This window comes from Schistocerca gregaria, chromosome 2 (genome assembly GCF_023897955.1).
Source record: "Schistocerca gregaria isolate iqSchGreg1 chromosome 2, iqSchGreg1.2, whole genome shotgun sequence".
Classification (NCBI taxonomy): Eukaryota; Metazoa; Arthropoda; class Insecta; order Orthoptera; family Acrididae; genus Schistocerca; species Schistocerca gregaria.
The window spans coordinates 877562707-877589279 of record NC_064921.1 but is presented as its reverse complement, the minus strand read 5'-3'; the positions used below and the strand labels follow the sequence as shown (position 1 = coordinate 877589279).

The 26573-nt window shown below is 41.7% G+C and overlaps 2 protein-coding genes across 2 annotated transcripts in view; one reads left to right on the top strand and one right to left on the bottom strand.

The window, feature by feature from the left end:
• The window catches only part of LOC126335282 (sialin-like), a 267278-nt gene extending 258811 nt beyond the window's left edge, over nt 1-8467 (top strand). The window contains exon 9 of the mRNA XM_049998367.1: nt 5415-8467. Within this exon, the coding sequence (XP_049854324.1) occupies nt 5415-6050 (636 nt within the window). The 3' untranslated portion in view covers nt 6051-8467. The remainder of the gene's footprint in view (nt 1-5414) is intronic.
• Nucleotides 8212-26258, bottom strand: LOC126336036 (uncharacterized). The gene is made up of 6 exons (XM_049999516.1): nt 26024-26258; nt 13276-13502; nt 12922-12992; nt 11075-11203; nt 10765-10894; nt 8212-10277 (listed from the first exon to the last, which is right to left on the bottom strand). Exons 1-6 carry the CDS (start codon nt 26256-26258, stop codon nt 10122-10124), a joined length of 948 nt encoding a protein of 315 aa, XP_049855473.1. The 3' UTR covers nt 8212-10121.
• Nucleotides 26259-26573: the final 315 nt, after the last annotated feature.

The following is a 26573-nucleotide window of genomic DNA, read 5'->3' as shown; positions in this document are numbered from 1 at the left end:
GAGTCTATCTCTTGTTGCATGGTCATGGGAAGAGCTGTTTGTGCAGTAATTACCAATGTTATTTTTGATATGTACAACTGACTGATAAATGTATTCACATGGAACAGTTAAAATCGCCAGTGTTTTGTACAGATCTTTAGAATGAGCTCGACTAGTATTTTTGGTTATTATTCTTATGGTTCTTTTCTGGAGTTTGGAAATGGTGTTGAGTAGCAATCTGTCATTTCCATGATGTTGTTATTATTCCACCCTGGATTTTCCATTGTTTAAAGTTAGTATTTTGTGTATATAGTTACTGTACTTTTCTTTTATTAGTTTACAATAATAAGACATTTGCTTGTAATTCTCAGAATGTATCTGTTCAACTCCTGTGCAGATGATGTTCTGTCAGTGTGTTTATTTTGTATTATTTCCTAGCCTATGTGCCTGTTTCTCTTTTCTCGGTACCTGAACTACCATCCTAACCTATACCCATTCATACTCAGCATTCCGCTTTCTCTGGTGGAATGGTTTTCGGAAATACATTTTTTACCTACATAATTAGTAGGGTGCAGATCAGAGATATGTTAATTCTATTTTTAAACCTGGTAATATTTTGGTATAATAAATTGACATGAACCTTCCCATTTTCTCCAATTTCAGGCTCAAAATTTCGAGTTATAATTAAATTGTTTTAAGGATGTTAGTTTGAACAATGAATTTATTGAAAAAATGGGACTTTCTTCATGCCAGTGACTACAAAGATACTCCTATGAGTCCCACAGGGCTTCATTATAGGAACTATTTTGCTTCTGTTCTGCATTTATCATTTGTGCATTAATGTAAATGCCCATCAGTTTTATTTGCAAATGATACATTTTATTGAATACCATGAGTCAGAAAGCACCCCTGTCTGCACCACCAATACACTAAATCATTAGAACCATGTTTTCAGCTCAATGGATTAACACTGGACATCCCAAAAACCTAGATAGCCCATTTCAGAATAAACAGCCAAAACCCAAGGAAACTGAAATATATCGTAAAAATCAATATCTAGAAGTAGAGCCCAAGAAATTTTTTAAGATTAAACACAGATAATAATTTAAAATGGACTAAACAAGCTGAGTATTTACTAAACAAATTTTGTTTCTTTGCATTTGCATTGCAAATATTAGCCAGTGCCAATAACAAGGAAATTCGCAACCATAGCTGCTTCCAATCTGTTATAATGTACAAAGCAGTGAAAATTCTAGGTTGGAATATCAACAGTTATGATAATGATAGATTGCTACTCACTGTAAAGATGACATGTTGAGTTTCAGACAGGCACAACAAAAAGACTGTTACACACGGAACTTTCAGCTAAAGCCTTTTTGAGAAAAGAAAAGAAAACATGCACACAAATTCACACAGGCAGGCACTCCTCATGCACACATGTTCACTATCTGGCCACACTGAGCAGATTGCAACTGTAGTCTAGGGAAGGGAGGAGGAATAGCATGGTGGGGGGGGGGGGGGGCAGAGGGGAAAGTAGAGCACTGTCTCATGTAGCGTGCAGTGACTACAAGGCAGTAGGATGAAGCTGCCAGGTGCAGCATTGGGAGGCTGACGGAGAAGGGGGGAGTGTTGAAGGATGGGAGCAGACTGGTGGGTGCCTTGGCAGAGAGCAGCTCACAATGAGGGTGTGGGCACTTGAATTGGGAGGATGTGATATGATAGGACAAAAGAGGGGAGGGAAATTGTTGGGTGGAGGGTGTGGGGACAGTATGGAATGGTAGGTTGAGACCACAGTAATTTCTGGGGCGAAGAATTTTTTTTTAAGGATAACTTCCATCTGCAAAATTCAGAAAATCTGGTGGTGGAGAAGAGGATCCAGATTGTCCATGTTTTGAATGAGCCATTGCAATTGAGCATATTATGTTCATCTGCTTGCTGGCTTTTGGTCACAGTTTGACAGTTAGCTTTCATCTTTGTGGGCAGCCAGTTGGTAATCATACCAATATAAAAAGCTGTGGAATTGTTACAGCAGAGGTAGTATATGACATGGCTGCTTTCTCAGGTGGCCTGACCCCAGATGCGTTAGTATAAGCCTCTGACAGGACTGGAATACGTAAGTGCTGGATGGGTGCATTGGGCAGGTCTTGAACCTGGGTCTTCCACAGGGATATGATCCCTGTGCCAAGGGGCTCGGATTGGAAGTGGCATAGGGATGGACTAGCTTGCTGTGGGGATTGGGTGGTTGACGCGTCACCACTTTAGGAGGGTGGGTACAATCATGGGTAGGGTGTCTCTCATTTCAGGGCATGGTGATAGGTAATCAAAGCCCTGATGAAGGATGTGGTTCAGTTGCTCCAGTTTGGGGTGGTATTGAGTGACAAAAGGGGTCCTTCCTGGTTCTGGGGAGTGTTGGGAGGATTGGGGTTGTGTGAAAATATGGAATGGGAAATTGTTCATGGGCAAGGGCTGGGAAATAGTGCCTGGCTGCGAAGGTCTCTGTGAGACCTTCCGCATACTGGGCAAGGTAGTTCTTGTCACTGCAGATATGCCATCCCCGGGTGGCCAGGCTGTGTGGGAGGGGTGTTTTGGTGTGGAAGGGGTGGCCGCTGTTGAATTGCGTGTACTGGCAGTGGTTGGTTGGTGGCGTGGTCAGTATAGTTGTCTGAAGAAATTTGAGCAACATATTATGCTTACTGAAACTACATAAAAGAATCATTAGAACCACATCACCCACTATTTAAAGACCTGCAATAATTAACAGTTACTTCCCTATATATCTATGATCTTATCATCTTTTAACGCAGTAACTAATAATTATTCAAGGGAAACTGTTATAATATGAGAAATAAAGCTAATTGTGTGCTCCCTTCTCAGCATTTAAACATATGTGCTCCGACTCTGTGAACATTTTTAGCACACTAACAGGCAAGAACATTATGAGTATGAAAGTAGATTCACTGGGAGGGAGGAGGGGAATGGGAGCTACATGATTATGAACTTCAGTGCTACTACTGAGTTAAAGATTTATTGAAGGATGCATGAAATATTTGAAGAGGAGGTAGTTTATCAGTAGTTTTGTTGTGTAAATGTCGCTGTCTTTTCACCAAAACTATAGTGTCATGTCAGCCTCCTTATATAGAAGCCAATGTCCTGACTGACTGACTGACTCACTGACTCATCATCTCCCAGCCCAAACTAATAAGGATGGAAACTTGAAATTTGCAGAGGATGTTGTTGATCTTATACTGTAGGCATTGTTTAAGAAGGGATTTTTTGAAATTCCGCAAAGGGGTGAAACGGGATGAAAGGTTTTTTGAAAATGTGTCGCAAATATGACAATTTTGAGACTAGGGCTGTGTAAATTGGTATTTGGTTTCTCAGTCAGAAATAAATAAATATGTTTTTCGGCATTTCTGGAAATTTTACCACTAAGGGGGTGAAATAGTGAGAGAAAGTTTTGAAAATAAATCATTATTAAATAACTATTAAAGCATTGTTAAAGATCCATCTATGAAAACTGGTTTTGACTTCTTATTTAGAAATAAAAAAAATTGTCTTTCAGTAACTTTGGAAATTTAATCCCCGAAGGGAGTGAAATAGGGGGTGAAAAGTTTTATGGAATTATATACTATGAAAGCCTTTTTTCAAGCGAAATCTATCAAAATTTTGTATTTGGCATTTCTGTCAGAAATGAAAAAAAATACATGTTTCACTGTTTTTGGAAATTCAGCTCCCAAGGGGATGAAAAATGCTTAAGAACATATTTCATTACACTAAAAAAAAGGAGCTAAATTCATGAAGACTGATGTACACTTATGTGTTAGGGGATAAAAGGTTCTATGGAAATGTCACCGTAAGAAAGCAAAAAGCATGATTAACAAAAACTTTGGACACTAGCTATCAGAATCGCTTTTTGGTCAGAAGTACATTCGGAAAAGACCATGATTTAGAAGCCTTAATTAGTGTGAAAAGTCTATAAGGTGTTGCAATTTGTGAAATTATCAAAGAAAGCTATTTAACAGTCACCACAACAATTTGTCAGCATAAAAAAGAAACAGCTTACCAATACATTAATTCTTTTATGTAATTACTACACAAACGCGAGCAAAGGAGCAGGCACTAAGCTAGTGAGGTTATGTTTCCACTTTTTCACATGTCTCCTGTACTATAATCAAATGATTAGCATCTGCACATTATGAGACGAATAAATCACAATTCACGTCTTATAAAAGAAGAATATACACTAATAACATTTCATTTTCTGTAAATTGTTCCTGCTGCCTTTGGTTTCAAAGAATGTATTCTGGTCTGCATTGTTCTAAATCTACAAATGCTATAAAGGTAGGTTTGCTTTTTTAAATCCAACTTCTATAATAATTTTTTGAAAAATATGTAAAAACCTGCCAACCAGTTGCATAAGTTTTCTATATACCTTGACCAGGTTTCGTCACCACTAAGGGTGACTACATCAGAAGGTAAGGTAATAAGTTGCAAAGTCAGTACTGCTTCAAGTGTTCCTATATTTCTCCAGAATCCGAACTGGTCTTCAAGGTCAACTATTACTAGTCTTTCCATTCTTCTTTAAATAATTTGTGTTAGTATTTTGAAACTATGATTTACCAATTGATGATTTGGTAATATTCATGCCACTGCCTTCTTTTGAATTGAGATTCTTGAAATCTTAGCGTACTTTGTTTGCTGTATGTATCTTACCCACCACATTGTTGGTTCTCCCAAGAATCTCAGTAATTCTGTGGCAATGTCATCTGTTCATGTTTTGTCATAGGTTTCTCAATGCTCTATCAAATTCTTCTTGCAAAATTCCTTCTCGTTCCATCTGAGAAGAGTCTCCTGACTTTGGGTTCTGGACGACTTTTCCAAACTCTGCCACCGGTAAAATTTTGCACAGAACACAACTCAGTCATTGTAAACATCTTGTTTAAGGGTTGTGAAAGAAGACTGCATATGTATAAGAAACATGAAGATAGCAGAGGGTTTCTAATAGATTATATAATAGTAAGACTGAGACTTTGAAACCAGATTTTAAACTGCAACCATTTCGAGGGTTATGGGTATGGACTGCAGACTGAACTGGAAGAATATACAGAAGTGTAGGATATTGAGATGGATTCTCGATAAGTGGAAACTGTCAGTGGTTGTTTTGAGTTTCAAAAGGAGCATTAGGCAGTATCTGACTGATGTATTTAACGGAATCTGGAATACAATAAAAGATGAATGAGTAACTTTGAAAGATGAAATAGTGTAGTGAAGTCAGTAGACGAATGAATAGGGTGGGAAAGACAAGATCAAGTAGGAATCCTTCATATTTTAATAGACATACAAATTTCTTCAGCAGTAAGGTGAAATCTTGTAATTTATTTTCTTTATTCAGTTGCACTTGTAATCAGTACCAACACTTTTTTTTTTTTTTTCAGAAAACATTGGCACAATGGGACAAGGTGTTCTACATAGCTGCTGCTACTTCTGCTGGTACTTACTTCTTATACCTCGCATTTGGATCTGTTGATGAACAGCCTTGGAATACCCCACGAGAAAGCAAATCCATAAAAAGAAATGGAGTTCACAACATAGAAGAGGAAAGCAACTATATCCCAGGAGAACAGGTCAACAATTATATCTCCACAGACCAAGACAGCACTGAGAACTTCTCAGAAGAGGCCCATGAAATTATTAATTATTATCTAGAAAACGCCATTAATCTTAACTCTAACTCTGCAGGGCGGGACAGCAATCACGCAGACCATGAAAGCAACAGTGTTCTAAAAGATCAAGCCAACAATTACATGTCCTCTGAGCAGAACAGCTGTCACAGCTTTTCGGAAGAGGCCCGTGAAATTATTCATCATTATGTAGGAGGTGCCATTAATCCTATAAAAGATAGCAATCATGCAGACCAGGAAAGCAACAGTGTTCTAAAAGATCAGGTCAACAATTACACCTCCTCTGAGCAGAACAGCTGTCACAGCTTTTTGGAAGAGGCCCGTGAAATTATTAATCATTATGCAGAAGGGGCCATCAATTCTACAAAAGATAGTAATCATAACTCATGATATACTCAAGAGTCGATTGTGAAAATATATGAATAAGTAAAGTTGTAGGATCATCAAAGAGAAGTGGCATATTGATACTGCACATTTTCTTGGATAATTTGTGGGCATAATTGCAAAAGAAAATGAGAAACATTTTATTCCTCTGCAGCAATTAAATAGTATCCAAGTAAAAGTAATGCTGGACTGTAATGTTAACCTTACTTGATATGTATTCGAAAATGTACTCATCATTTTCAGTAAAGTGACAGTTTCATTGTGACAGTGATTTTTTATGTAATAATAAAACTTTTGTCATGATGTTGGTCTTATCCTTGAAAGTGTAAGCTGATTGCAATAAAGACTGATACAGCTTAAATTCTCCATTTAGAATAGTAGGATTGTGGTGAAGACCTGTACACATTAATGCTGTTTACATCAGCATCCAGTTACAATTCTTTTATTGAATTGATGTGAAATTAGTCCATTTACAGGATATCTGTATATGATTAGTCTTGACATTAATGAACACATTTTGTAGTCCTTATCACGCAACTACACTTAAAAACTAGACTACCACTTTCAAAACAGGAATTTTTCCACAGAATAGGAGTTGTTCGTCATAATATGATTTTAGGTTAGATTTAAAATCTGCTTTGCTACCTGCCAAACATTTTTATGTTATTGGGCAAATTATAAAATATATTTGTTGACAAATATTGAACTCCGTTCTGAGTCACTGACAGCTTTAATAGTGGGTATTAGAGGTCATTTTTTTTCTCTAGTGTTGTAGGCAAGGACATCACTGTTCTCAAACTGTGATAGATATTAATGAACATATGTAGTGTGACACTACAGTTAAATGCCTAAATCTGTGAAGAGCTACCTGTATGACAACTGCTCGTGGACACCACGTAATATTGTTACTGCTCACTTTTGTGCAATCAGAAAAGTAGTGATTTATGCCAGAAAATTATTCCACAAGACATTATTGAGGCAAAATATGTCACGAGACACTAATTGTGTTGTTGTCACAGATAAAGCAGTATGAAATTAGTAGGCTAACTTTCACATGTAGGAAAGCTCTGGCTGTATGTAGGAATTTGAGTAAATGAGACTACTCACTGAATAACAGGGGCCTCAAGTTGTCAAGAGGCACACAAGAAGAGATCTCTGATGGAGCTGTTGCATGTTTAATTGTAAATGGGGCCGAGATTTAAGAGAAGATAAATGAAATAATATTCATTTCTGTGTCCAAGATGGTGATCTTCTCTACCTGAAAAGTCCATTGAATTCCAGATGGTTATCTTGATACAGGTGAATTTAGTGTATTATGTTAAGAAATTATTTGAACAATGTGACAGTTTATTACTGATCTGTTGTTTCTGAAGCATGACCATGGTTCACTGTTTAAAAACCATGAAGAAAAAAAAAAAAGAATGGAATGTGGAACTGTTCATAATGCACCAGTTTTGGTATTTGGAAAGCACTGCTACTTCTGTCTCAAGTGTCGTAAATGTGCATATTTATCTTTCATTCTCGTCCAGTGCCCTCAGTTTCTTATCTTTTTTACTAAGTAACTCATGACTACATTTTTTAGGTTGTAAATAAAATCACTTTTTTCCCTTCACTGTTTAAAACCTACTTCATAAGGATTGTAAAACATGTCACTTGTTATGGAGTGACTCACAGTTCTTTAATGTGCACTTCTTCAGGTCTCACCTGTGTTTAAAAGGTTTCCCATTAACATCCGAGAGGAGCTCCAACTGCTGAGCGTGGGCGAGCCCACCTACTGTCATCAAGAACTTTATTACAGACATTTTATTGGATTATATACATCCTGTTTCATTCTGAGCTACAAACATTGTATCAGCAGCCACGCCTATTCTTAGTAAAATTGACACAGCATTTAACTTTTTCACACAGAGAAATATATAGTAAATTATACACTTTTTTAAAAGTATTTTAATAACATTGTGGCATAGGATTTTCACTAAATGTTAAATCTCATGTTGACTTCTTAGTTTCAACACAAGAATTGTTCCTTTATTGTAGTCATGTCTTAGTGCAACGGAGACCAGGAGGTGAAGAGGGGGGCGGGCGGATATGCAACATATATTTGCGAATCTTTTAAACCCTGTTTCTGTTAATAGGAACATGTCAGTGTTTGAAAGAAAGACTTACATTCTTCTACAATTATTTTATTCCACACAAAGCGAGTGTCATGATGCAAGAGAACATAACATACGTACAAAAATTACTCAAAAATTAAATTACAGCCTTACAAATTGTGTCATACATTTCCAAGATTCTCTTACAGTTCCCTTTGATGACTACTACACAGTAACAAAACTTTAAAAGCTTCAAGGAACAATTATTCAAGTGGACACAGTAACTGTCAGATCAAATAACAGGTTCACGTGGTTTTACACAGAATGTGGACGTACGGCACAATAAGCCAAATTGAAGAAATAAAACAATAGATGCTAGCCTGCAATTTAAAACTGAATGTAATCATAGTTTTCTCCACTGCAGACACAAAACTGGCTTGCAAATGGTTGACTAATATAGCCTCCATACAAAAACATATGTTGCATGTTAACACCAGCATATCCAGTACTGAATGCATGTTTTCATACAATAAACTGACATATGTATGGGAGATCCACCTGAAATCAACATTTAGAAAACTTATTTAAGGACTGTGCTTATTTTGGTAAATTTTAAGTACAATTCACTCAAATGTTGTGACAGTATCAACAAAGAAAATGTTATATGCTTCACAAAATAAGCAGTCCACAGAAATGCAGAACTACAACAGTAAGATGGTTTTCAGGACAAAACACTGTATAAAAAAAGCTGCCAGATTGTATTCTGGAAAGGATTTTATCTCAGATCTACACATATTTACATTAACTATTTATCAGTAATAGTACGACAGAGACAAGTTAGGCAATGCAAGTGCTGAGACTACAGTTCACACATAAATAATACAGTTAAGACGATGCTAATTTGACTGAAATTTTTTTCAGTTTTTCGGACTTGCACTGCCTTTAACAAACAGTCATCCCTTAATAAAGTGAACAGCTTGTAAGCCAAGTATCAAAATATCTTTTAAATGTTAACAACTTTGATTTTCCATAGAATTTTAAATACTTTTACAAAGAACTGCAAAAAATATTTTCATGCACTTGAAGAGACAAGGTGGTATTTCTAAAGATTTTGATTCTAATGTTAACATTTAAAAGTAAAAACTAAACAGCAGCTGAGCTCAATGGAAATAAAAACCTTAAAGCCAAGAGCTGAACCTCTGGAATTGTGCCAGGAAATGATACTGATTCGTGATCAGACTTCTTAACAGTAATGCTTAAATAAGTCTTTTTAACACTGGAACCTCAGTCGAAACCGTATGCATTCATGTTGTGCTTAGTCAAATCAGTAAATGTGGATCGGTGTCTGCCAACATATTGCACTAGGCTACCTATTTTCAATTTTTTGTGTGGATATTAATCCCCATCTCATTAAGTGAAGTCAGCAACACTTTCAAGACTAGTAGTGTTATCAGTTTGGAGCTCCAGCAGGCACATCAATTCTGCATACTCTGGGACTGCAAACTAATATCACTTAAGGTGCTGAGCAAGCGGCAGATTACACGACTGGAAATCTGAACCACGAGGATCATAAATGCAGCTGAAACAGTGTATAATGGTAAAGACATCACAATGACACTTAAATAATCTAAGTGAATAGACAGCCTGTGATAGCACAACAGTTTCACATGTGACAAAACATTGTGTGTGGCGAGCTGACCATCACACTTTTCTCCAAAGTTTATAAACATGAGTCCATCACTTGAGACCAAATAAATTAATAGTGTAAAGTCATCACACTATGAACAATCTAACACTTCAAATGATAATTACAGACTGTGAATGTATGGAAATGTACAATGAGACAGATGCAAAAAAATAAGTCTGCAATAAAACACAGCAGGTGATTGAAAGTTCACCAGCCAAGCTACGGCCACACAGAGGTTCCTGGGTTGGAGGCGAGGCGAGGTGCATTCACTCAGTCAGTGCCTAAAATGCAGGCACATCACGAGGACAGCTTCTCTAGCCGGACACATAACCGCGCTGTTTCATCATCCAGGGGTGACCGCGACGTCTTGTCACCTGCCGAGGTGGTGCTATTACTCGCGGCTGCCTCCAACGCGCAAGATCCTTCCCAGCGCGCCTTGCCTGATGCATGAGACTGTGATGAAAAGAGACAATTCACAGTTACATTTCTCTCTCAGAATGATTTCATGACAAGAAAACACTTACTAGACATGCAACATACTTCTGACTGATCTGCAATATGTTTCTACCTCAGAACTCAAAGTTATTTAGATTAATCTGTACAGCCACTCAAACTGTGAAAGCAGCACTCGGCAAACTATTGCCTTGGGCACAAGAGTTGCTGCTTGCATATAATTTGTTTAAGAAAACAAATAGTGACGTTAAAGTGTTCTTTTTTTCCTTGTACTCTAATTAAAATGGGAAGTATTATCACTAAAACTTTTTGGCCCATGTTATACACAATTCCTCTTTTTGACTAACTTATATAATCATTGTCACCTTTGTTACCCATCCGCTGTATTAATCTGCAGCAGTAAATGATGTGACAGCAAGTCTTCATGGAAAGGTTGCCCTTTATTCTATTACACTACTCCTGGAACTGGAATGTGCTAGGTGCTTACAGTGGTAAGGTCCCGCTTCCAGACAGAGTCACAGCGGCCGTCGCAAAGTGGGCAGGGTCGCTCCAGGGAGTAGCCACCGCACTCTCGGCAATCCAGCGATACATGCTCCTCTTGCCAGCTTACACCACATCTGTGTTCAGTAAAAGTGAGTATGTTAAACAAGTATGTTGGTTTGAACCACTATATATATAATCAGATTTTATATACCAAATGCCAACTTATGTAAGTCTACAGCATTCATTATCCTAAAAACTGGTTAAAGTGATGTGGATAAAACAATATGAGAAAGAAATTGCATTTGTATACTTACGTGAAGCAAGAATTGAGCTGCAGACGAAGTTCTTCAATTGACAACACTGGCTCAGAAGCTGCTGCACCAAAGTAACTCTGGAGCTCCTCGAGAGAACTGCCAATGCTTGCACTGCGGTGCAAGAGACTGCTGGAAGGAAATCACAAACAGTCAGTAAAGTCTAAGAAAAATGGGAGCTTTTATTACCTACATGTATATTCTGCAACACGCTAATATTACAGTACACCCAGTATAAAAATTAAGCTGCTTTTACAGAGTTATATTTAACTCCTCCAGGAAGAATGATTTTATGTTCACAAGGCATGCTTAGCATCACAGTGAAACGTTACAGATAAACATGCGATAGGAAATATCAGAACGTGGCAAGAAACATAACCTTTCATTGATAGCCATGAAAAATACATGTGAAGTGCCTCAACATGCTCGTAAAATGTAATGGAACTTACTGCCAGTGGTTTTCACCTTAAACCTAAAGAACCTTATCCTATTTCGGTGTAAGTTTTGCAGAATTAATTCTTTAAGTCAAGTTTTCTCCAGAATTACTTTAAGTTCTGTCACTGTACTTGCCAGAGTGCAATATTTACACACCCACAGTCCCATTCTAGCACTGTCGGTGTGCAAATTTTACGGGTGCTATTCTGTAAAAAAAAAAAAAAAACGTATTCCTGTTTAGAGTATGAAAGTAAGGTTAACGAAGATTTAAGTAGAATTTGTTGTTCGAATTCTAGTGCAGTGATGCTGTATTTGGACCGCAAACGATACTGTAATACCACTGGAGTATGCCAGAGAGTGTGTGTGTGTGTTTCTTTTAATACAACAGCCAGTTCCCCCACCCTAACAGTTTGGACGCTGATGGGAAAGGAATGAAGAATGTTGCCGGCATTGCTTGCAAAACATAATGAAACTGCGAGTTTACATGTACAAAAGTGTACTGCGATATGAATCTAAATCGCATTTTCAACGCTCTTAACTAGACCTACGTTCGAAAGGTGCCCATGAAGTACTCGCAAAACCTTAAGAAGAGAAAAGTGATGGAAGCAGAAAGAAGTCTGAAGAAGTTCACAACTGATAATTGCTGCAAAGACGAATAAACAAAGCAATTTAAAAATAAAAAACCGACACGAGAAAGAACGCTAAACAAGCTGTATTTCCTCCTTCAAGACAACTATGTTCTTACAAATTTTTGAACTCTTCCAGCAGGAAAGAAACTGTACAGTATACGACATTATTATGCTGTGTGTTTTGTTACGCAGTCATGTTACGCGTTACACACATCGTTTCACTTACCACTTTTTATCTTCTCCCCTACAAATGGTGAAGGCAATGCCGCCAGCGCTGCGTGCATTCGTTACCTTATAGGAGGAAGAGGGGGTATGAGTGAGACGGGAGTGGGGCGGATACCTGATGCACAAGCGCGGAGCATACATGCTCTCCCTCCACCCCCATCCCCCACTATTGTAGAAACAATACGGAAACATTAACAAGTGTTTTAGAAAAAGTTTGCTCCCTCCCCCACTTTTCCTAACACACACACAGACAGACACGCACACACTTATACTCACCCACACCACCCCGACATTCTCTCAAAAAGTGGAATTGGTATAATTGCCTATCATTCCCGTCGAAAAAAGGCAGGAACGTAACGTGTAACTAAATTTCTTGCTCCTCTAGTCGCCAGATGCAGAATGCACCTCTCTCTCTCTCACACACACACACACACACACACACACACACACACACACACACACACACACACACACACACTTGAGACGCTACCGTATTATTTAACAGTCTAATCATTACACGTGCTGCATTAATAACGAAACGTGCAACACAATGACACATACCTGTGGTACTGGTCGTGGCCGTGCATTTCTGCGGGATGAAGGCTGGCGAGCGACATCTCTGATGCTTGATTCTGTAAAGGAAGAAAGAACACTTCATTATAATTTATTCTCTACTCTTTCGCAACATAAGTAACGGGAGATGCTACAATTTGCAAAGATAAAGTTTGGCGTTATGATCGAACATAAGTTCTCATGGAGAATGTGATTCACTTCCAATCCATGCGCCAAGTCCGCTTTGCGGGATCTGATTGCTTGCTTTATTTCCTCGTAAAATCACTTTTTTTCCATCCGTGCTATTCCTATCGTAGATACAATTCACGATAGCAGAGAAGTCACGTTGTTTTGTTTACCTACTGGAGGTGGGGCACGTGTCGCGAGAGCAGCTGTCTGCTTGTAAGTCCTGCCGAGATAGCTGGTGCACCAACAATGAGGCCTCTGCAACGCGCGCGCCGAGCTCCAGCCGCCGAGCCCCCACCACCACCCCCTCCCGCTGACCGGCCGACCAATGAGCGGCGAGTGGAAAGTTACCGGCTCCGCGCGCTCCAGCAGGTCATTCAACCTGCGCCGGCGCCCCAGACAGTCTGGCGGGTAGGGGTAGTGTGGATAGGGGTAGGGGGTGAACGGAAAAATACTGGCAGCCCGCCCAGAGGGGCGGGAAACGGGGGTGTAGATGCGAGGGCGGGGCTCGTACGCCGAAATTGTAAATATTTACACTGGCGTACGCACGACCTTGTCTATACCCTGAAGTTTGTTGGTCTCATTACTTTTTCTCATCAAAGTCCACTCTGCGTGTACGTTATGCGATTTTATGTCACTAATTTGTGTCTTATTTATTGCTTATGAGGTACGTTTCTTATGGTTCACGAAATGGAGAAGGCGGAGAGTACTGCACGCAACAGCAATAAATGTGCTGACTTTGTCGTAAGATGGGAAGTATAAAAATGAAGAACTTTTTATCACAAAGGATTGCTTCTTCGCATTTATGAGCCTCACATCTTAGTTCAAATTCTTGAAAGGCAGTATACGTCCAGCGAATTATTTTTTATTTTTAATGTTACAAAACTTTACTGTTGACGAGAGCACTAAGAGATATTACTTTCTCCATCCCTGAGTTTGTACTAAGATATGCTTGTTCCATCCCTCATAAACATTGTCTCACAAGTTTGCAGTATTACTTCGTTTCTTCATGTCGTTTCTTGCAGGATAAAATCCAAATTCACTTATTTGTATTCACAAGGCAATTTTCAGACTTCTGTAAGTTTATTCCGTAAAGGTAACGTAATACAGCACGAATCGTCGTGCAACCAGTTAAACCATTTCCAATGAATTATTTGTGTGACTGTCATATTTCCTGTTAAAAAGGTCGTAACTATTACTGCTCCAGAATTATAAATGAAAGTCGGATGTCATAGGACACGCGGTATGTCGGCAATAATGACATGGGATGATGGACGTATAAGAAAAAGTGGTCGGGTATCGATTACTGGGAACGACGCTTTTGTAGTCCTCGCGGGCTAAGATGCGATCCGCTCCCCCCCGCCACCGTAACGGCCGCCACGCGCTCCAGCCTTTATCGACCGCGACGCGGGTGTCGGCTGTGGCGCCGCCGTAAACATTCCCTCCTCTCCTCTTCGTCCCTTCCCCTCAGACTAGGAATGCAGCCCGCAACGGCGGCCACGGGGCGTGAGACAGGCGGGAAAAAAGTTCAGAAAACCCAGACGAGCAAAACTCCCTCGCGCCGCCGCCACGCTGGAATGCGGCCGCTTACAGAAATAGTGGTTCCGGAAGCGTTGGCTGGCGGCGCTGCATTCCACAATGCCGGCGCATATCGATGTAGAACATATGCCTATCGGCCGAGCGACATTCGCGCGGGCGCTCAATGACTTGCATGTAGGTCGAGCGATGCAAAATATGAAACCTCAACCATGACAAATTATTTTATTAACCGTGACGGCTGAAGTATACGATATGCGAGGAACCGCTACTCTGTAACTAACAACATTGTTTTCTTCCTTTCAGCTCGATTAGCAACTATCTTTGAAATGAGACGTTGAATTCCTTGCTGACCATTGAAAGTACAAGCGAAATAGTGAAGCCTACTCACATAGTTGAGAGTAATGAAAGATACGATCTATTACTTTTAATCTTGCCGCAAACTGCTACACGAATTGTATTCTATCACTTTTCAGCTTATTACATAGCTGACGCCATAGATAGTGTAGATAGTAGATCGCGTTATCCTTTTGTTAACGAATTTAAATTTAGTTTTATTGTGCAGTTACAGAAAGATATATAACTCTGTTTCTAAGTCGAGTTAATGTTAAAAAGAGTTCCATTGAAACAGGTCCTGTAGCTACGACATTTTGAGAATGCTATCGTATTCCTATTATTCTTCTTTCTTTAGATTTCGTGGTATTTTTCGTTAACGCACAAATGTCTGGAAATAAAAGTTGATTCAGCTGAGGGGTTTATTATATACCTATGCAGGTTTTAATTTGTTCGCACGAAATATACTGTAATCATTTACGTCCTTCCGGAAGGGGGGGGGGGTGCACTTAGAAGGTAGGCGTGTATTTATTATTATTATTATTATTATTATTATTACAGAATCTTAACTACCTCTTAAGTTGTTTGATATCCGAGGTTTCACCTGTAACACGTTTAAATTAACTGCATGAATACGCCCGCTCAGCTGTGATTTTGAGACAGTACCTGGACAAGGTTCTTGCATCGTTATTGTACGCTGAGCAGAATGCGCCTTTACGTAAGACGGGGGCACACAGCGGGCGTCGCATGCCTCCGACGTTCACTTCCGGTTATTGTGTTCTAGAACCACTTTCCCTAGCATTCCGAAGCCGGCACTTCCATTTTATTACACGACGAGGGCACGGCACCGAAGCTGGTTGTAATGTTCATATTTTAGGTTCTAGTCGGCGAATGGCTTTTCCTCTTTCTCGCGCGAGCACAGTCAGACTGATCAGTTAAGATCACGTCGGAAAAGGCGAAATGATTGTTCAATTATCTGGAATGTTGGAAGATAAAGGGTTTAAGAAAATAATCCCGCTGATCTATGCCGATTTAGTTTAAAGAATGGCAGAAGTTGTAAATTCTCATTTTTAAGGAATTCGTCTCACACGGCAATTGAAAGTTTGGATCTGCGGTTTGGCTGTAGAATAAAGCGCCGATGATTTCTCTGTCTACAATGTCTGACTTCCCCGAGATGAATATTTATTTTTTCTTCTTGGACCGTGAGCTTGATTAAGGCTTGTGGTATGTTTGTGTTGCTTATGGGCTAACTCTACAATCGCTCCAGGGCGCGACCGGTCATTAATGAAAATGTAGTATGTAATACTATGCGCTTACGTAAAATGTGTAATGTAATAAAATCTCGTTCAACGGTAGTTTTCTCTTTTGCTACAAATGACTACGTGTTTGTTTCTTTATAGTTGCGTCTTCATTAATGGAAGGCCTTCAGATAATGTCCAACTGACATTGTCCCCACCTGTAAAAAAGTTGTTTCGTAACGCGCGTCTCGTAAAGCAAGTCACTGTTACCGAGGAGAATCAGCTATCATTTAGACGGTTCGACCAGCGCTCCCGGAAAGCGCCGGTAACGACGACGCGAAACGATGGCGTCGACGACGAGGCCGTAGACGGGACAGCGGCTTGCAGCTGGACTTCCCACCGACACCGTCTGCAGTCTGGAGCACCAAGGCCACCGGGGCAGACAAGGCCAGGCCAGGACAATGGGGCTGCCACAATGAGCTCCGCCCCCCTCCCCCCTAACTCCATGGGGGGAAGGGGGTAACCCTGCTCCGCACCAGTTGGGCAGCAAACGCCCAGAAGGGGAGCATAATATTTACTCGCAGAAGGGACTCAGATAACGGCCAATCTTACGCGAGAGCACCAAAAAAATTGTCATGAATACGAAGCTCCCCCTTATGCATCACTTACTGAATCATGAAGACTATCCAATAGTAGCAACTATCAATACAATCAACTCTATACTTCGGTATGTTGGGGACAATGTGGGGGATCATGCTTTGTTGTCCCGGGTGTCTCCTCCCCTCCCCCCCCCCCTCCACATTGAAGTATTATATCGTATGGTAACTACGTACACTTATTTGCGATGTACTGATTAAGGCATTAGATCAGTATCTCCACGTAACGTACTGATTCCGAGCAGGACAGAAGTACCAGCCACGCTTTAAGCCCGCAACTGACGAACGTATGTTCACCACACTTACGCCCTAGCACAACACAGCTACGAAGATTCGAATGTTAACGCTGCATTTGATGCACCGCCCCTAACGAGAAGTGTTTCTCACGTCCTCTACTTCCCTGCACGCGAACACTTTTTGCAATGCCAGAATTCGAACTGGCTCTCTCAATAGTCGTATACAGCATCGATTAACGAACCTGGCAACAGATGCGTATTAACTGAGCTGGGCAAAGAAAGACGAACAATTTAAGATTTCCAATTTCTGTTTCCACTTGTGAAGCAGCATCCATATCAACGAAAAAATACAAGCGTCTGGAAATGAGAATGTTGTATCACCGTATCATTTCTCAGCGGAAATGCGTATAATTGGTTAAACATGCTTTCACGAGTCAGTAGCAAAATGAACTAATGGATAAGAAAAATGAAAATGGAAGTGAAGTGGGTGCATCTTTACAGAACGTAGGGGAACGATGCGGGAGACCCGCACCGCTTTACTAGGCAAGGTCCTAATGGAGGTGGTTTGCCGTTGCCTTCCTCCGACCGTAATGGGGGTGAATGATGACGACACAACAACACCCAGTCATCTCGAGGCAGGAGAAAACCCCAGACCCTGCCGGGAATCGAACCCGGGACCCCCTGCTCGGGAAGCGGGAACGCTACCGCGAGACCACGAAGGGGGCATCAAAGCACACTTCCCACTTTCAGTCACTAATCGTGGGTTTTCCTGCGGTACACGATATATTTCGAGCTCCGAAGAAACGAATTCGGCGCCTACAGAGGAAGGTTATAGACTCGATATGCAACGTGCTTTGTAATAAGATACACAAAATGTGACAGAAGTATGCGTTTCCTTTTGTGCAGGGCGGCCAGAAACAGCAGCCTGAGAAACTTTTAAGGCTGTCATAATCTAGGAGCCAAGATTAAAAGAAGTGCCCCTTGGAAACAGTTTTATTTTGATCGAACAAGCAAGACACCGGAAAGAATTACTTTGCTCGTACGAAAGCGAAGAAACGCCACTCCGAAATAAGGAAGAAATGGAGCGCTAATCTAGAGTAGAACAACCTGACATTAACGATGCTTATCGTAATACGTACTCACCACAGCTAAATTAAAAAGGAAGAAGAAAAAATAACGGTACTGCATATCGTGTTTAGAGAGGAAATAAAATTATAATGCTCGATGCGTCGAGTTGGATGTTAAGTATCCCCAGGCCTAAGTGCTTATCAATTCCAGCTGGGCATTTATCAGTCAGGTAGCAAGCTATTCAAATCAAACTTCGGGTTGACTCCTGCTTTACGCTTCATGAGACCTTCATCTAATAGGAATTTTTTTGATTTGTTGTTGTTGTCTTCAGTCCTGAGACTGGTTTGATGCAGCTCTCCATGCTACTCTATCCTGTGCAAGCTTCTTCATCTCCCAGTACTTACTGCAGCCTACATCCTTCTGAATTTGCTTAGCGTATTCATCTCTTGGTCTCCCTCTACGATTTTTACCCTCCACGCTGCCCTCCAATGCTAAATTTGATCCCTTTATGCCTCAGAATATGTCCTACTAACCAGTCCCTTCTTGTCAAGTTGTGCCACAAACTCCTCTTCTCCCCAATTCTATTCAATACCTCCTAATTAGTTATGTGATCCACCCATCTAATCTTCAGCATTCTTCTGTAGCACCACATTTCAAAAGAATACCTACTCCGAATTTTTCTTTCGTTTCTTTTACTGCTTGCTCAATATACAGATTGAATAACATTGGGGACAGGCTACAACCCTGTCTCACTCCCTTCCCAACCGCTGCTTCCCTTTCATGCCCTCGACTCTTATAACTGCTATCTGGTTTCTGTACAAACTGTAAATAGCCTTTGGCTCCCTGTATTTCACGCCTGCCATCTTTAGAATTTGAAAGAGAGTATTCCACTCAACATTGTCAAAAGCTTTTTCTAAGTCTACAAATGCTAGAAACGTAGGTTTGCCTTTTCTTAATCTACTTTCTAAGATAAGTCGTAGGATCAGTATTGCCTCACGTGTTCCAACATTTCTGCGGAATCCAAACTGATCTTCCCCAAGGTCGGCTTCTAGTTTTACCATTCGTCTGTAAAGAATTCGTGTTAGTATTTTGCAGCTGTGACTTATTAAACTGATAGTTCGGTAATGTTCACATCTGTCAACACCTGATTTCTTTTGATTTACGATATCTTAATGTACTCTGCAAACAGGTCTCTACTACCGCGCGACGGTGGGAGCATTGGCTGGTGAACTTAACCAGGCCTCACAGCCCCCACTTCGTTCCTTTCCCGCCTGTAACCGGAGTCGCAGAGAATGCAGGTGCAAAGCCGGCCGACCCTCCACAAGACAGAAGGCGGCCTTCGCCGGAGCCGTAACACAAGAGCTGCGCTACCCCCCCCCCCCCCCCCCGCTCCCACGGCTCCCCTCCTACACCAGCCACTCTCCTCTCCCACCCCCGCCGGCGGCGGCGGCGGCTTCATTTCAAAACCGCCTGCTGCCAGCCCAGCAGACACTTTGCGTAACAGCTGGCGCCCGTCCTAAAAATAGATAAGGCGGCAAGTCACGCCGCCTCTCGTCACTAACCCCCACTGTTATCCGACAGTGAAGCACGGAAATCCAGTAATACCCTAAAACATCGGTACTCAGCCGGGAATCCTAGACGTGGTTACACAGCTGTGCAGCTTCCGCGATAGGAGTCGCCTTCGAGAAGATTTCTTCGGCGAGTCTAGTAGAAAGCTTTATACTCATCTACCCTCGAAACCGCTCGATATCACGCAGTCAACTGTGGTATAATGGAAGAAACAACAAGAAGTTTGACACTAAAGAAAAGTGGTGCGAGAGAAAAAGAATGCTGCAACAATAAAACGTCAAAGTGTTCAAGATCCATCTGGCAGTTTACCAGGATTTGAAGTGAAGTGAGTGGATAAGACTGAAAAGAATAAGAACTAGTCACGCCATGTGCATTGTTAACCCTTTCGTGGGCAAAATTATTGAGCAGTTTTTTTAATGAATGGAGAGCAAATAGTAGTTAACAAATAGGTATATTTATCACACAGAATATCAAATTTGCTACAACTGTGAAAGTGAGGTCACAAAACAAGGTGGGAAGCATTCTTCCCACTGCCCTTCCTTGGAGCTAAATGACAAAAAACAACTTTTTCAATATATGTCATATTTATTTGATAAATTTACTTCTCTTGTTACAATGATTTTTCACAATTACTTGCCATGAAATTTTCTGAAACATGGGTCTATGCAAAGTGTTATTTGACAATATGTACAAACACAGCGAGTTCTCTTTTCCGCAGCTTTGATACGACAATGACGGCACGTCCAGTCGGTTTCTCCTAAAATGGGTTGATGATCCCCTACAGCCACATGACGAACATCTTCAGGTACTTAGCTTTTTGTCCATGCCTTTTTTGGGATGAGAAGCCAGCGATCAATTGTCTGGCTAGATGGATCCCTTATGTGAGCTGATCATGCTGTCCACTTTCTCTTTTACTTATTTTCCCCAGGTTAAAACTGTTCACTGCAGCAACATCCACCAGAAAATAAAATATTCTGTGCCACCATTTTACAGAACTTTACTCGTAATTGATCAAACTTATCGACACCACCAATTATTTTGTTGTATTCTGCCACACCTTCAGGACAAGAAATCTCTGTACTAGTACCATCCTTGTTTTTCCTTTTCACTGTGGCTGTTTCTCGTGGGTCATGAACTGAGGACAAGAAAGTGACTGGACGGTTATCCATCCATTTTACTGCAGAAATGGCTCCTTTTGTTACAAACTTGAATTCTCCCCGTTCCAATTTTACGTTTTCTTTCATAAATTTGGGTAAATCAAAAGTATTTACCTTATACTATAGCTTCGAGGGGAAAAAAAAAATCACAAAATGTCACGCAAACCGCACTGAAAGGCTCCTCTACAGAGCAACACTCAGCTATACAATGCCTCTGCGTGAAGGTACAGCAAAAACGGCGGGAACTTCAGATTGGAAGTAGTACCCTATACTGTTCACTAGGTGGTAGCACCGTACAGAGGTGGGAACTGTGAATCCCACGGGACTAGGAGCGAGTTCAATGTAGTGGGAAGCATGTTTCCCACGGCTCACGAAAGGGTTAAGGAACGCAATGGGGATCCGAACCGCTTACAAATGTTCCAAGCCCGAAATTATGCTATAGCACGAAAATAAATTAACAGTTACATTTAGTGACTGTCAGCCCCGTCACAGAAATCCAGAACTACGGAATGAAGGTGGGTACGGAGGAATAGCGATGTGGTAGATGCTTCTAAAACGATGCTGGAAGTAGGCCGCCACAGAGTGTGTGTGTGTGTGTGTGTGTGTGTGTGTGTGTGTGTGTGTGTCGCGGTCAGTGCGACACGTGCCGCCTCCTGGAATGCGGTCGTCAGCGCGGATACTCTACGAGTGCGTCATTCTGGCGAAAGCACGCACCCGACGTGTGTGCTGCATGGAATATACGCGTGTGCGACGGGCACTGAGCGTAAGGTATGTGGCAAGATGAAGGGAGTGGGGCGTGGGGGCGCCTTGTCACATGCCTTGCAGCACTGAGGGTTGCAGAAGAAACTGATGGTCGTATATTTGTGTCCTATAGGAGTGTCATGAGCTTCACGGTGTCTATGTTAAGGAAACTGCGCTTGTGGGAAGTAGAGTGAGCGAAGCTGTGCGACTAAGCGGCAGACAACTTAGGAAATGCCGTGTTTTGACAATTTGGAACGTTTAAAATATTGTCTGCGTGTGTTCAACAATATATTGCCCGTATTAAATACTATACTTACGTAATGAGATGAACAACCAAGGCGGATGACAAAATGTTTTCACTCGTCTTGTGAACCGAAAGAAATTTACGCAAGACGACTCCCTCAAGTATCGCATAGCATATTTACCCGACTGAACACGCTAGTAATTTACTGCTACAAGCCATAATCCATCAGGTCTTAAACGTAGTAAGGAAATACACAACTGAAAACATCCGATCGAAGGCGGGAACGGAGTTTCAACAGGCGACGGGACCCCTAGTGACATCTACCGGCAAACGATGGAAGTAACAGAACAAATACCGGAGCAGCGCTGTGCATTGGGCCGTTTCTCGATATAAATGATTCCGTTAAAAATTGTTTAAGTTCGTACAGGCGAATTGGAATGTGGCTTTTCGCGGTGAATTGAAGAAGGACCAGTTTACAGTTTTCGCAACACCGAGGCCCGAAAATCGTGCAAAGGTGAACGTATCTTATTACACTGCAACAATGTAGCGTTCCTTGGCAGTTGTCAATAAAATATCACTGCTGTGATAATAAGTACCGGTAGCGAGGTTTGCAACCCTGTCAGAAAAAATGTGCCCTAATTTCAGAAATCTCTTTATTAATATACTCATGCAAAAGGAATGCATAACGGATCTGACTTGTTATTGAGTAAAGGGCTAATTACCAGTATATAGGTAGCCAGATACGGTTGTAGGATATTACAATCAAAGCTGCTAACTCACAACTACGAAAGATTTCTCGCCATCTCCTTGCGTATGCCTTGAAGTAACTTACAGTAATAACGATTCGTTTTGTTTATGACGTTTTGGACATCATCACTTACTTGACCGTCTGTTCATAAGAAGTGTATCTACTTGAGACAGTCTACCACGACATGTGGCATACGATTGATCATCGCTTCCCTTGTGATATCCTCTCAAAGTGCAACAATAATTGTAACAAGGAGCGACAATGTAGGTAATCACAGAAAGGCAACACGCCCATAAAACTGTGGTACATTTGTTTGTAAACTGCCACAGAAACATCTGAAGTATTCAGCCAACCTCATTTACTCTCAAAAATTACCGAACATATACATCAGGCAAACAGGTAGCATTTGCATACAATAGTTGAGAAGGCAGGCACATTTGCAAGTTAAGCTTTTGGCGACCTCGGAACGTTAGCAATTTAGCCACTCAGCAGCGTGTATATTCTTCCCCACCCTCCTTCCTAACACTTCCCGATTAACTCCCACAGGATGCTGTTTGTTCTCACGGCTTCCACAGCCGACGTTTCCCGTCTGTCCCCGGTTGTGCCATACAGAAAACCATAGTCGTTCTCACACGTCAATTGTATCTATATAGTGTCTACCGGAAGACTATATACCACGAAAATAAATACTGGCTACCGAGACTGAAATAAACAAGGAAAGGCTAACGATGCGACTAACCACGGTGACTATGTAACGATTTGTTTACAAACAAATCGATGGCGTCAGCTGCGGTCTGTTTCCGGATGTTACGAAAAGCTTGTCATGAGGTCACCCTCCCCCCCCCCCCTCCTCAACCCTCTTCCGTCTTTGAAGAGAGTTTTCACTTCTGCGGCAGCGCGACCGACTTTCTCGACAGCAGCTCTTTCCCTTCTCCCCTCCCCCCATACTTTCCAGCGGTATATCGTGAAATTGCCGTTCACTTTAGTCTACTGGTTTCCTATTTCCACCCTTTCCCTCACAGCGAGCACCTTTGTTATGCCCAAACAACTACCATGGAATGACAACTATACAATGGTAGACGGAAACAACGTGATAGTCAGGGCAGATAGACACCCGCAGCTCGTGGTCTTGCGGTAGGGTTCTCGCTTCCCGCACACGAGGTCCAGGGTTCGATTCCCGGCGGGGTCAGGGATTTTCTCTGCCTCGAGATGATTGGGTGTGGTGTGTCTTTCATCATTGACTAGAAGGTCGCCGAAGTGGCGTCAGCTAAAAAGGACTTGCAATTTAGGCGGCTGAACCCCCCCCCCCCCCCCCCGCACGGCAACAATGTCGTACGATCATTTCATTTCAGGGCACGGAGGCGTCGAATGGAGCAAAATACTCCAAACAAACAAAGTAGGGGAGCTACGGCCGTGAAACAGCAGCCAATAAATAACGTGCGCAGCGGAGGGTGTGCGTATTTAAAGTTACTCGCCCCAGATACGAGTAATACCTGTTATGCTAAAGAACGCCGTTACTAAGTAGTCTGGCTGAAGATAATGGGTTCTGCTGAACAGTCAAAGCTAGGCACACTTTAATTTACTACCTCTTACCTGTAGCGCACCCCTGGTAGTCGGTACTATACTGGGATGTTTTGTGGTTTAAATAAAACAGTACGACTGCAGTAAAACAGTGTTCGCCATATGTTTTGTGAGTTAGGCATGTAAATTGTAAACACTGGCTCGATGACTAGCACAAAACCAAACAGTACAGGTATACGTTCTACAGAATGATCTTCCCTTCGTCGGGGATCGCCGTCATCTAGAATCTTTTGAAAGAAATTTCCGCCATTTGACTCTTTATTGATTTTTGGTCTTGTGGACCAGTTGTCGCATTACAAGGCAAGTGTACATATCGAAGATACATAATATGGCTGACACAGTGCACAGTGAAAAAACCATTAACACACAGTAAGGCGTATGTAACAGCTAATATATTCCTGTGCCCTTCATTTGTCACTTCTGTTCGTCGAGTTTATCAATAGAAGTCCGAATGCAGGTCACCGGAATATATTAGCTGTTAAATACGTCACACGGTGTGTTAATGGTTTCTCGTTGTGCATAGTGTCTGCTACATTATTTATCTTCGATATGTAATCGTATTGTTTAATAAATACGACAGTGACATGTCACAACAGACAGGTCAGACATATTTCAACATGCGCTTGAGAGTGGCTATAAAGCGGACATAATGATTGTCTAAAATAAATCATCAATTAACAGTCAAATTGCGGGAATTTCTTACAGAAAAAAATTCTGCAAAATGTTCGGGAAAGGAGAAAAATAACAATCGACATACAGGTCGCGCGCAACTTCCTAATTTCAATAAACTTGGATATGTATATCGATTAGAAACTACTAAGCAAAGAGCAATCGACCATTGACAAAAAAAAATTGACAAGGTGAGCTTTCAAAAACAATTTCTTTTTAAGGATTCTGACCTCAATTAGCTAAAATTCAGGAGAAATTATGGAATAGTCTGGAGGCGGGAGAAAAAGTGGAAAATCGGGAGTCTTCCGCCCAAAGCGGGAGAGATGGCAGACACGAATCATTAAACTGTTAAAACAAACTATACTGCAGATAGTCGACATGTGGTACTTTAAGGTGCACTGTTACTAACGTAGCCTTTAGATTTCATTTTATAAATTTTGCTAATGCCCAGGGAGAACGAGTGAACTTTTATTCTAAAAAGTACGTAAATCAGTAAGTGAACTGAGGAGAATCGTGGAAATGAAAATATAAGTTCAGCTTTGTCCTCTTTTTCAAAAAATCATTTTTTACAACAACCATTCGAAATTCCTGTCTGTACATCGGTCCTTTGCATGTTTACTGGAATGGTTCAAATGGCCCTGAGCACTATGGGACTTAACATCTGAGGTCATCAGCCCCCTAGAACTTAGAACTACTTAAACCTAACTAACTTAAGGACATCACACAGATCCATGCCCGAGGCAGGATTCGACCTGCGACCGTAGCGGTCACGCAGTTCCGGACTTAAGCGCCTAGAACCTCTCGGTCACAACGGCTAGCTTACTGGAATGTCTTTGTTTGTATTATAGTATACTTTCTCCTGCGTCAGTTTTCTCTACCAATACGCCTTGTATACTTTGCACGGCACTGTGCTGTGCGCAACAGGGGGGTACTTCGTACTAATATTCGTGAAGAAAGATGGAGGATATCGAAAGTGACGCTCTGCCATAGGTTTTAAGGCAGTCTTCAGAGGAAGTGCGAGAATGTAGGGCGATCGGAGAGGGTAATAAGAGGTGGAATGACGACGAGAAAGTCGGGGCAGTGGCATGCGGAGGAGTGAGTGGTAGACCTTCGCCTAGCGATCTGCACGCCACCCGGTTACGTAAGTACGACCAGCTCCGCCGCTGCAGCCACCAGCTGGGTCTGCAAGGCTGCCCGCCCCCGCTTTTCGCAAGTTTCGCCTCCGCACGCCGCAGCGTTGCCCAAGAGCGCAGAAACCCACTTTCACCGCTGCAGAAAGAAAGCGCGGCGCCACAACAAACACGGAGGGGGGCTGGCCACGCTTGCCGACCCACATAGGGGCGTCTACGTCCACGTCTGCGGTGAGAGTACCATCCACTTGCATCTTACTTCCCGTCACCTGTCACTAGGTGCCGAGGATAGCCACGACAGACACTTCGTCGCTTTAGAGCGTCGTTCTGGGCCTGGAGACGACAGAAACAGATAAAGCGCAAAGTGTCCCTCAGGCTTGCATACTGGGACCTTTTCGACTCACTACATACAAAACCCAGTATAGTGCAGAACACGCTTCGCCCTAACGACGACAGTAAACCACCGGATTACATGAGACACCAATAGTGTAATCCCGATTCATGACCACTGTGTCACCACCCGCAGCTGACGAAATTGGTCTGAGCTGGGCGAAAGCCATAGTAATATC